The 12,006-nt window shown below is 35.9% G+C and overlaps 1 protein-coding gene across 1 annotated transcript; it reads right to left on the bottom strand.

Moving 5' to 3' along the window:
• Nucleotides 1-4,651: 4,651 nt before the first annotated feature.
• Nucleotides 4,652-8,688, bottom strand: LOC133329768 (LIM domain-containing protein A-like; the record flags this gene model as incomplete). Its single annotated transcript, XM_061538234.1, has 7 exons — nt 4,652-4,792; nt 4,858-5,065; nt 5,662-6,797; nt 6,861-7,130; nt 7,200-7,418; nt 7,534-8,287; nt 8,533-8,688. Coding segments are annotated over 7 exons (2,793 nt in total), but the record flags the coding sequence as incomplete, so codon positions are not given.
• Nucleotides 8,689-12,006: the final 3,318 nt, after the last annotated feature.

The raw sequence follows: 12,006 nt of genomic DNA, 5'->3' as shown, positions 1-12,006 counted from the left end.
AATAAATTACAAAATTGTCTACCAGAATTATTTTGTACAACTCGTTAGCGAAATTTAAAAAGCAATCGTTAGCTAAAAAGCAAGCAAGAACTTGTTCTTGTGATTGATATACAAATTGTGATTTAAAAAATATATTTATTGATTCATATCGATTACGATTAATTTTTAATGGAAATATTATATGATTTTTTGAAAATAAAAGTTAAAACAGTTTGACAGATTTCATTAAATTTGCTTAACTAATTCATAACAAAATAGTCTGACCAGGACTATTTTGTTTGAAATTTTTATGGACATTTAATGAAAATGGAATTTCAATAAAAAAACTAACGATTTTCTTTCTTCTAACTAACACCGATAACCTTTAAATGAATTTCTTCCCGAACAGTAGTGACAAATAAAAATTATTGGGTCGTATGAACCGAAGATTGTAACATCATTTTCTTCCGGAACAATAGTGCGTATGACTAATAAAAATTATTTTGTTGTATGACTATTTAGCGTATATGTGTTTTTAGAAAATTAACCGGAAATTGTGGTTTTGGTGGCAATTGAAAGATAAGATTTACGATTCATATATACAAATTTTATAGTATTGAAATTGTATAAATGTGGCATCATAAAATATGGAAATTTGAATTGAAAGATATTTTCGATTTATACAATCTTTAGTTATAAACCTCATATTATTAATTGCAAAATTTAATAAATTTCTCATCATAATATGACTATCAAGTATCATTTAATTCCATTAAATAATTCACAGCAAAATAGTCTGACCGGGACTATTTTGGTTGCAATTTTTGTGGGAATTTAATGAAAATTGGCATACATTTTCGGAAATTAATTTGAAAACTGTGTACTGAAAATATGCTTCCAAATCCAAAGAAAAAACTAACGTTTTTCTTTCTTGTAACTAACACCGATAATTTTTACATGAATTTCTTCCAGAACCGTAGAGCGTATGTTTAATATAAATTATTGGATGATTTTAAAAATAATTTCTTCCGGATCCATATACACTAATAAAAATTATGGTGTTCGTGTGATTGTCTAGCGAATAACTTTTTGAAAAACTACTTGGGAATTGTGGTTTTAATGGCAAAAAAGATAAGATTTACGGTTCTTATATAAAACTGTCATATTTAATTAAATTCCATTAAAAAAATTCAAAAAATTAAAAAAAAAATTCTGACCTGTAGGCCTATTCTGTAATTTTTAACAACACTCGACACTCTTTAATTTTCTTTTGTAATTGTAAAAACAACAAAACAAAGGAAATTGTTGTAAAATAAACAATGTCGAATGTTGTTAAAAAGTTACAGAGTAGGCCGACAGGACTATTTTAGTTGACATTTTTGTGGAAACTTATTGAAAAGTGGCATAATTTTTCTGAAATTAAATTGTAAATTGACTTTTGGAAAAATGCTTTCAAATCAAATAAGAAAAAAAAACTAACGATTTTCTTTCTTGCAACTAACGTAAATGATTTTAAAATTAATTTCTTCCCGAATTTGATAAATGTTGCATCATAAAAAATATGGAAATTTGATTTGAAATAGGTTTTCTATTTTTTGGAATCTTTTGTTATAAACATATTATTTGCCATTTTTTTGTTGCTGTTAAAATATGTCTCATCATAATATGAACAAAAACTGACAAGTTTCATTAAATTCCATTAAATAATTCATAACAAAATAGTCTGATTTGGATTTTTAAATAAATTTAATGAAAAGTGAAAGTTTTTTGAACATTTATTTAAAATTCATTCATTACGAATTATTTTTTATTCCCAAAAAGTCACTACAATGAAATTTACGCTGACCTATTCGTATACATTAAACCCAATTTCTTCAAATACCATAGTGCGTATGACTAATAAAAAAATATTGACTTCTTGGACTATTAATAGTATAACTTTGTGAAAAATTCGGATAAAATAGTAATTTTGGTGGCAAATGAAAGATAAGAATTTAGCCTTCAATATTATCTTAGTATCCGCCAAGGAAAATCTAAATTAAGATTGTGATATTCTATTTGGTACAATGTTTTTTTATGGAAAATCGACCATATATTTGCTTAATAATATTTAATAATGTTGCTCTGTCAAAAGATAATATTAATTTTCATAAATTAAAGTATTACAACATAATCTGACCAGGATTATTTTGTAATAACCATTCGGGCAATTTAGGGACAAGATATGTGATTTTTGACCTTTATTTTGAAGAAATTATTGCCATATTGTTTATTATGATATTTTTTAATTGAAATTTCCCAAAGGAAATATGTCAAATGTTATTAAATTTTTGAAAAAAATCATAACAAAATAGTCTGACCAGGACTAATTTTGTTGAACTTTTTAGGAAATCTAATAATATTTTACATATTTTTTTCAGGAAAATTTTGGAAAATCCAAAGAAAAACTCAGTAAGCAATATGTTTTACATGATGAAATTTCTAAAATTAAAAAAAAAAATTGTGTTTAAAACTTTAACCAGTGAGCGGAGCAGTATAGTCGGACGGGGCCGACCATACGATACCCTACACAACTACCACGAACTCTAACTTTCTGAGGATGTTTATTCTGAGTCTGAGTAGTATTTCGTGATATTTGCCCCCTGTTGTCCGATTAGAGGTCAACAACACCTCTTTCTTACTTTTTTCGAATATTCAGTACAGTCCTTCTAATTACTTGTCCAGATTACCTTCACGGTGGGTTGTGTTGTGATTTTCGGATTATACTCTACTCGAAAACACACAAAAAATTATGTTTTCCGTCCATTTCATCCCAAAATTGTATCCTGATCATCACCGAAAATTGTAGGCGTTGTTCTTGACTATAACTGGAACTTCATGAAAAAATTCAAATCCATCAGCGCGATATTTCTCCCTCTAATGTGGTAATGGGTTACTAAATAATATCTGAATACGTAAGCACCTGTAAATATTTGACTGTAACTCCCACATCTGAGTAGATACATCACTATATTTGGTATCAATTTAAAGGCCAACCACTCCTCTTGGATATCCTATCAACTCCTGGGGTCTACATCCTCCCGGAGTAAATATATATGCCATAGAATACAAATTTTGCCATTTTTCACACAAAAGTCAGGGTCCATTTGACCCGCTAAATATTGACCGATCTTTATCAAAACATGCATGCTTATTCTCTGGCCCGATCCCCTTCTCCATGCAAAATTTCGCGGTGTTTGGGCCATAATTGCGGCCTCTGGAGCGACCAGAAAAACCGACAAAAATTTAGTATTTGGTCCATTTCATCCCCTAAATATTAACCGATCTTTTCCAAAAACAATAGGGGTCTTCATTGGCCAGAACCCATCCTACATGCAAAATTTCGTGAAGATTGGTCCATAACTGTGGCCTGTATCGTGTTTACAAATTATAATGGACAGACGGACGGACGGACGGACGGACACACATGTCTAGATCGACTCAGCTAGTCGAGATATGACGATCGGTATACTTAAAGGTGGGTCTAGGACCAATATTTCGCGGCGTTACAAACATTTGGGGCTGCACAAAGCTATAATACCCTGACAACATAGTTGTGTAGGGTATAAAAATTACGTCAAATTAGTATAATTTAAACGAATTTCTTCAAGTACCTTAGTGCGTATGACTAATAATATTTATTGACTTTTAAGGCTCTTTGTATTATAACTCTTTTGAAAATCTTCATAGAAATTTTATTTTGGTGGCAAATGAGAAATGGAAATTGGAACTTTAACATCAAATATTTTTCCAAGTGCAATGTCTATAGATGTATTGAGTTTTAATGTTTTAAAATTTGTCATTTCTCAGTTGTTTTGGAGAACTATTTTGTATAAACCGTTAGCGAAATTTAAAAAGCAAATGAACAAGTTAATTTTTAATCGAAATATTGTATTTTTTTTTTTTTTTGAAAATAAAGATTGAATGAGTATGTCAAGTTTAACTAAAGTTCATTAAATAATTCAGAACAAAATAGTCTGACCAGGACTAGTTTGGTTGAACTTTTTTGGGAATTTTAATGAAAAGTGGCAATTTTTGTGAAATTAATTTCATAATTGGATATTAGAAAAATGATTTCAAATAGAAAAATATAAAAATTTTCTTTATAGAAACTGACGCCGACAATTTTTAAAATAATTTTTTCCAAAACCATAGTGCGTATGACTAATAATAATTATTGACTTTTAAGGCTTTTTGTATTATTACTGTTTTGAAAATGATTACAGAACTTTGGTTTTGATGGCAAATGATGAATAAAAATCGGAACTTCAACTTCAAATATTTTGTCAAGAGCAATCTGTATATTGAAAAATGGTGTTTCAAAATTTGATTTTTTTTACTTTTGGACTTTACTATTTCTTTTTTATATATCTTGTTTCTTCTTTGTTCCTTTTTTACTTTATATTTATAAACATTTGAACATGTTTTTCTTTGTATTTTCATATATACGAATCATTTCGTTTAACAGGCTTCTAAAAAATATTTGTTTTTTTTTGTTTGTTTGTGTTTATATATAAAACTAAATAAATATTAATAATTTATCATAATAGTAATTTTAATAATAATAAATAGTCTAATTATATTTATAATTATTATAATTTAATTTAGTATTATTTTCTTACAGTTGCTGTTGTTGTTAGTATTATTGTTTGTTGTTGTTGTTTGTCAGTTGTCTGTTGATTGCAGTTCTAGTAGGGCATATAAAACGTTTGTTGCATTTATAATCATGTAACATAGTCACGACTTGTCACATATTCATCGCTATAACGGCCAGCTGTCAAAAAATTGTTTTTTTTGTGGTTTTAGAAAACTCAAAATTAGTTTTATCGAAATACTCACAGTCTTCCATTAGTATTACCGGTGTGGCTTCCGGATTTGTGCTTGTCAGTGTGTGGGACATCATATTGAAATCATCTTCCATGGAGAGAAACGATGAGTTCCAACGTGATCTCGGTGTTGTGCGATGTGATGAAACGCCTGTTGTCGATGAATATAGGCTAAGATTTGTTGGACTAATAACACCCGACATGGTTGTATAACCCAAGAGCTAGAATTAAAGTACAACAAAAGTAGAGAATAATTATACAAAAAATTCCGCATAAAGTAAAAAAAGCAACGGAAAGAAATGCCGCATAAATTAAGGTCTGATTTTTTATAGAAGGAAACATAATTTTTTGACATTACTGGATATTGCAATAATGCTTTCAAAGAAAGAACTAACGATTTTCTTTGAGAAACTAAATTCGATAACTTCTCAATTAATTTCTTGCAGAACCGTAGTGCGTATGACCAATAACAATTATTGTATGACCAATAACAATTAGTGGATCGTATGTAGAACCGTGGTGCGTATGACTAATAAGAATTGTGATTTTGATCGCAAACGAAAGATACGATTTACGGTTCTTATACAAAATATTCTCTATTATAATATGAAGATTTGAATTGAAATATATTTTCACGTTAACCAATGGAGGCCTGACGGGGCATCGGTTATACCTTTCTAGTACCCCACCCACAAACGGACAAAATTTTTAATATTTGCACGTCTCGTATTAAAATTCCAATGAAAATTTGAATTGACCCAATCTTTGCCCTGCACAATTGTTCTAATTTCTATTTTGCATAAGTTCTCCATCTTACCGGTGTTGTCTGTGTATGGAAATGATTAAAGTATTCACGACCATTTGTATTCGGATATGGCTGCGCCGAGATGCGTGTCAATGCCGATGTTGGTGTTGATACCGCCACAGCTGATGCCGATGATGTCGGCGAAGTTTTACATCGCGCCACATCTATAATGTGAGAATGCGGCGATTGTGTGGGTGCTGGAGGCGGTGAGGCTGTTGCTGTCGAGGCCACCACCAAATCTGATGAATTATTGTTAGCGGTAGTGCCCACAGTTATTGTGGTATTGGAAGCCGTTGTATCTTGGGCGGAACTGGTAGAGTTGGCGGTTGTGTTGGTAAGTTTCGAAGACATTGAACTGAGACCACTGCTGGATGTGTGATCTATGGTTGTGTGCTGTTGCGGCTGCTGTTGATGATGCTGTTGTGGTTGCGCCTGCTGCTGCTGACCATGTTGAGCATGGTGATGATGATGGTGGTGGTGATGTGGATGATGCTGCAAACTCTGATGACTGTGATGATGACGCGGCGAATCACCAGCCGAGGATACACTCGTCAGTGGTGGTGGAGATATGGCGGTTGAGGTTGGCGGGGATGACACCATGGTGAGGTCCCCCGTTGAACGTATAATGGCCACCGGTCGTGCCATAGGTGGTAGTGGAGGTGGTGGCAACATGGTGCTGTATTGCTGGTAATGAGCTGCAGCTGCAGCAGCCGATACGGCCGAAATTTTGGGACCACGACCCACAGCGGCGGCGGCAGCAGCATGCTGCAATTGAAAATGGGAAGACGTTTGATGGTGATGCACATGCAGATCGGAAGGATCTCCAGCATTGGCTGGATGTATACCCCCAGTATCCTGGCATACGTAGGCCACAAATTCCGACATATCCTGACCGTGCTGTACCAATTCTGTGGCATATTTTGGAGTGGCGGATGCCTGATGCAGCTGATGTTGGTGGTGGTGGTGTTGATGATGCTGCTGCTGTTGATGATGATGGTGATGCTGTTGTTGTTGCTGCTGCTGTTGATGATGGGCATCTTCCGATGATTCATTGGGATTTGAACCGGGACTGTTCTGCTGGGGATAATAAAGGGCTGGGCTCACCGAATTTGGCACCAGTGATGAGCTAACATTGTGCTGCATTAGAACTAGAAGGGAAGAGAAAATAGTGTTTTTTTATTTATAAGAAATCAATTAAATTGTACCTGTACCTTCTCCCGGTCTCATCTGACCCATGCTCAATAACACTCGATTGCTGGTCGGTGTGTATCTTTGTAAAGCTGGATCTTCGGCATTGCTGGCCGAGGAAGTTCCTGCTCCGCCATTACTGCCATTGTCTTCATTTTGCCTTAATATCACAGAGAAACTGCTACCATCCTGAGGCGAACCATTGGGATCACTTTTACAAGTGGCAGCGGAAGAGGCCCTCAACAGGGATGAATTCGAAAGATGCATGCTGCTGCGTGGATCCACAAAGTCAACTAAAAACAAAAAAAAAAAAGAACACATCACTATAGAGTCCCATTAAGCAATACATTCACCGCACTTACTACTATAACCCGAAGGCAATACCATGGAAGCACTGACCGATGAACGACCATCCGCTGAGGTCACCATACCGGCACTGTTCACCCCACCGACTACCGATCCCAGTGGAGCAGCCGCAGCTGACATTTGATATGTATTGCACTCATAGGCAGCCGCCGGGTGCTCCAATTTAATCGAACTAGCCTGGATGAGATCATTGGTGGTTTCTTCCAAAATGGAAGCTACAACGAAAGAATTGTTACGCTCTTAAGTTTAAATAATTTCAGTGATCAGCCAGTGGCGAGAATTAAAATTAGACTAGCATTTCCCAAAAACAAAAGTAGAACAAGCAATTACCTTTTGACAGCTTCCAAAGTTCCTTGGAAGAGAATACACCAGTGGCCAAAATTATATCATTACACACAACACCATTGTAAGGATTGTGACTGTAGCCTGCAAATGGTGTGTTGTCTACATCTGAATTGTTAGTGTCCTTGATACAAGAAAACTTCACATGATCCTCTTCATCCTGCCGATACATACCTTTGTGCTTGCGCTCATCTTCTAGCCGTTTCTTATTGTCTGTGGCATTATTTGGGTTGTTGTTGTTGCTGTTGGTATTGTTATTGTTGTTGTTGCTGGCATTGTGCTCGCTGCCGCCACTGTACAACATCAGCGATGGTGTGGAAGGGGTACCCGGTGGCGGTGATGTGGGCGAAGGACTACTCAGTGGATCGTGGGTATTTATGAAATTGGCCAAATACAAATCCAATTCCCTCACCGACACGTTAATGTGATACGGATTGACACATAGAGCCGGGTGTATACATTCAGGACTCTTTTCCAGGCGCTCTCCATCTGTGCTCTCCAGCGGAATGGCCTTGAACAGAATGACCATAACCAGATCTAGACGCCATACCTTGTCGGCCTGACGCAGACAATCGATGCGTCGCATTTTGCCCTTTTGATCGGGATTGGAGAGGACACATATCGATTTGCGTTTACCCGTTATGGATTGTACGAAATCTTCACGGCATTCTTGGGTTATGTCTTTGCGTAGTTTGCCCAGCAAGCGGGATGCCCATTTTTGTTTGACTTCGGCTTTTTCGTTCTGGGGGGAGAAATGGGGAAAAATAAAATAGGTCAGTTATGGAGACAAAAGATATTGTTGAGGTAGTTTTTTTGAATAGAAATAGGGAAAATCTGACTAAGTTATTGAGGCATTTTTCTATAAAACAGTTTTCAGTTATTGAGATTTTTTTTATAGAAAAATCTGTCCTCTGTATTGAGGAAATAATGACCTCAGAATTGGGGCCCTTTTGAAGCCTTTTTTGTCCAAACCGAAAAGTTTCTTACCTGTAGCTCATCCTTACAGTGTCTCTCCTCCTCCAGGGACATACGCTTCTCATGTTTCTTGTAGTATTTTCGCTTGGCCGCTTGCAGATTAAACCATGAATACGAAAATGATTTGACATACGGCAACAGGGCTTCAATGAACGGATGAAACTCATCCTGAATATGCAGAAGAAGGAGAACAAAACAAACAAAGTTATATATTAAAATCTATTGGCGAGTCCAGTAGTAGAATGACAAGAAAACACCGATTAAGAAAATATAAAGAAAAAACCACTAGAATACGAATACGATATGGCAGAAAATGTACGATTATAAATAGACAAATAGGATTATTAAATATATGGTAGTATGTAGAAAGATTTTTTATATACGTATATATAGACACACAGATAAATGTAAATATATATTTATATGTAAAGAAACATATGTATGTATGAATGTTTAGAAATCAAATGCATTTCACGATCAAATTGTTTTGGGGGGTTGCAGTATATTATTTATTTTTTTTTGGTTTTGGTTTTATTATTTTCAACATCGAGATTTGAAAGGAAAAAAATAAACGTTGATTTTCATTGCAAAATTTGCAAAATCGAATTGAGAGAGAGACAGAGAGAAATACAGAGAATATAACTACTTATGGGGAAGAGTGGTAGAAAAAACACACATTGAGTTTCGTTTTCAAATTTTCAGATCACAGGCCAGGTTTACAACATCGAATGAAACGTAGGCTTACAGTTAGACACATAACAAACGTAAAAACACCGATAAAACATTTACAATAAATAAATACAATTAAAAAAATGAACAAAAACTTTTACATATTTAAACATTTAATGGAAACGAGTAGCTAATCACATCAATAATTAAAAACATTTGTGTTGTAACTTTGTTAGATGTTGTAAATGTATGTGTGGTTATATGTGTTAGTTAGTATAAAGGGTAATTTGTTGTGAAACATTTATTTAGTGCTAGTATAATTTGTTGACATATCCCTTCAAAATATTTTTTTTTCGTGTTATTATTGAAGGGTTATTTATTTCGTGGTTTCAAAAGTACGGGACTATGATTTGACATTTGTCCAACTAAGTGTTGTCGAAGACCCGAATGTGTTGATTTATCGTCGTTCATAGGAATTAGGACTGTACATAATGGCGTTTTTTGTATTTAGATCTACGCCTACATCCATACAAATTCAATCTCACAGAAAAAAACTGAAGCCAGCTTGATCAATCACAACGTCGTAAATACGTGGAATGGATGCTTGAACAACAGGCGTTGTACGCAAATTTTACAAAAGTTTCTTCAACGATGAAAAAAATTTTCGATTCGTTGCATATGTTAAATTGTCATAATTGGGGTTCTGAAAATTCTCAACTAATTGGAGAAAGACCGTTACACGGACAGAGTTGAATGCTCTGAATGCGAACGGACGCGCCCACGGGTTGCCGATAGTGGAGAGCCCAATATTATTCATTGTGTAGCTGTGAATATAAATAAGCAGTCGCGGGAAATCAGCGGGTCCTGAGTGAGAGTCTCGGAGAAAATGGCCGAGTGTTTACTGTTTACAGTCAGAGTCCCAACTATATTCGAACGGAGCCTTTTTGATACCTGGGCCTTATTTTGTGATATATATGCCTTGGCTGACCTCAAGACCTCACTTCAAAAAACTTTGAATGGAGCCGAATTTTAAAACACATCTCCCCTCCCTTCAAAATGTTATGAAATGCGATTTTTCGACTAATGTTGGGTGTGACTGCTTTGGCACCGTCAGTCTGGAACTTTTCATTTTCGACGATATCAACGCAAGCCGGGTGAGGCATATGGAGGAAATCGTTTCCTTCCACTTTAATCAGGAGAGTATCCCGACTCATCTCTGGGATAACTAAACCTTGACAGACGAGGAAGACGCTATGGATACCACTGTGATTAGCACAATGGCTATTTGGAAGAGTCATTAGACTCGGTTTATCGAACGGGAGAGGTAATCTATTACCGACATTTAGGTTAAGAGCAATCACAAATTCATTCGGAAGTTCTCTCGGAACTATCCGTCGAATGACATTGCGAGAGACTGCTTCATTGAAAGAATTCGTACGTCGTGTGTGAAATCAATCATCCCAGTAGCCACTTAAAACTAGGAGAAGACTGTGGGTTGTCTGAGCACAACCAGGACGATGCTGGCTGGGATTTCTGATCACTCAGCACCCTCCAAGGGATCTCTACTGCGAAGGAGGGCAAGGTAGTGTCAAAGTCGCCCCGAAGAAGACCCCGTATAAAGGTTAATAAGGCGTTTGTAACCTAAATCCTAGATTTTGACAATAGAGCAGTTGTTGGTGGATAAGCCAAAGGTATCGAAAACGACACTTGCAATTCGGGGAACTGAATCTGGAACACAGCCTAGGGATGTAAAGAGAGTGAGGTTCTCGGATGAGTAGCATCGTGTTGCAAAGAGACCCACGCAGTCATTAGAGCAATGGAGAATCCAGCCAAAAGCGTTTAGAGTGAGGTGAAAGGCAAACCCGCAGTCTCGAAGTAGGAAGTCTAGAAACCGACACCGACGTCTAGCGACACTGCTGCTCAACCAGGGGTTCCAGATGATCTGCCATTGGCGATCATGGATCGTCGACGGATACATAAAGGACCTTTTGATTAAGGATCACCTTATGCAAAAAGAACTAAGGAGTCCTCGGACTTTTTAAGAGCACAATTAACAACATGGATACTCTTTGGGAGCCTTTGCGATCTACAAGATTCCGAGTGGGATGGTGACCTCAGTGTGGATCCCACCACCACTTATGGGACTGGTGAAATGCTGAGGTTGGTTGAAAAGCAGAACAACGGATTTCAGTTGAGTAAATGGACGATTTTCACCTAATTTGAAAAGAACGGCGGTCTTGTGAGAAGATTGTCCCAGGAGGTGACGTTATATCTTCGAAATCGACGATGGAACGGCTGCCAATTTGGAGCATTATGGTCATATGTTGACGTTGCCACGTTTCCTTGTTTCCACTGATCTACCTTTGACATATGTGTGCTGTTGTATCTAAAGACTGTACCATCCATCGTTTAAAGTAGAAATAATTTAAGGCTTATTCGTCTAAAGTAGTCTGACTCATTTTTTAATATAGCTGTGAAGACGCTACCTGCTTCAATTGCTTTGTAGGGTGACATACTCTCGATGTTCCTGATATACCTCCCATTTTTTGAGATTGATTGTTAATCACTTTGAACATGGTAATACCCTTAGATCATGGATGGCTCAGAAATTAGCCACAATGGTTTCTATGTACAGTCAAATACGCTTAATAACGAATACCGATTATAAGCGATCACTATCGTAGTTTCAACAGACGGGCAGAAATACAGAGACGCATAAATCGACATATAATTTTATTCTGATTAAGAATATATATACTTTGTGGGGTCTCTGGTAAATATTTCGAGGTATTGCAAACGGAATGACAAATTTAATAT

The sequence above is a fragment of the Musca vetustissima genome, unplaced genomic scaffold (assembly GCF_032173495.1).
Source record: "Musca vetustissima isolate MV318-11 ecotype Yass unplaced genomic scaffold, APGP_CSIRO_Mvet_v1 utg83815, whole genome shotgun sequence".
Classification (NCBI taxonomy): Eukaryota; Metazoa; Arthropoda; class Insecta; order Diptera; family Muscidae; genus Musca; species Musca vetustissima.
This window is presented reverse-complemented; position numbering and strand designations above follow the sequence as displayed.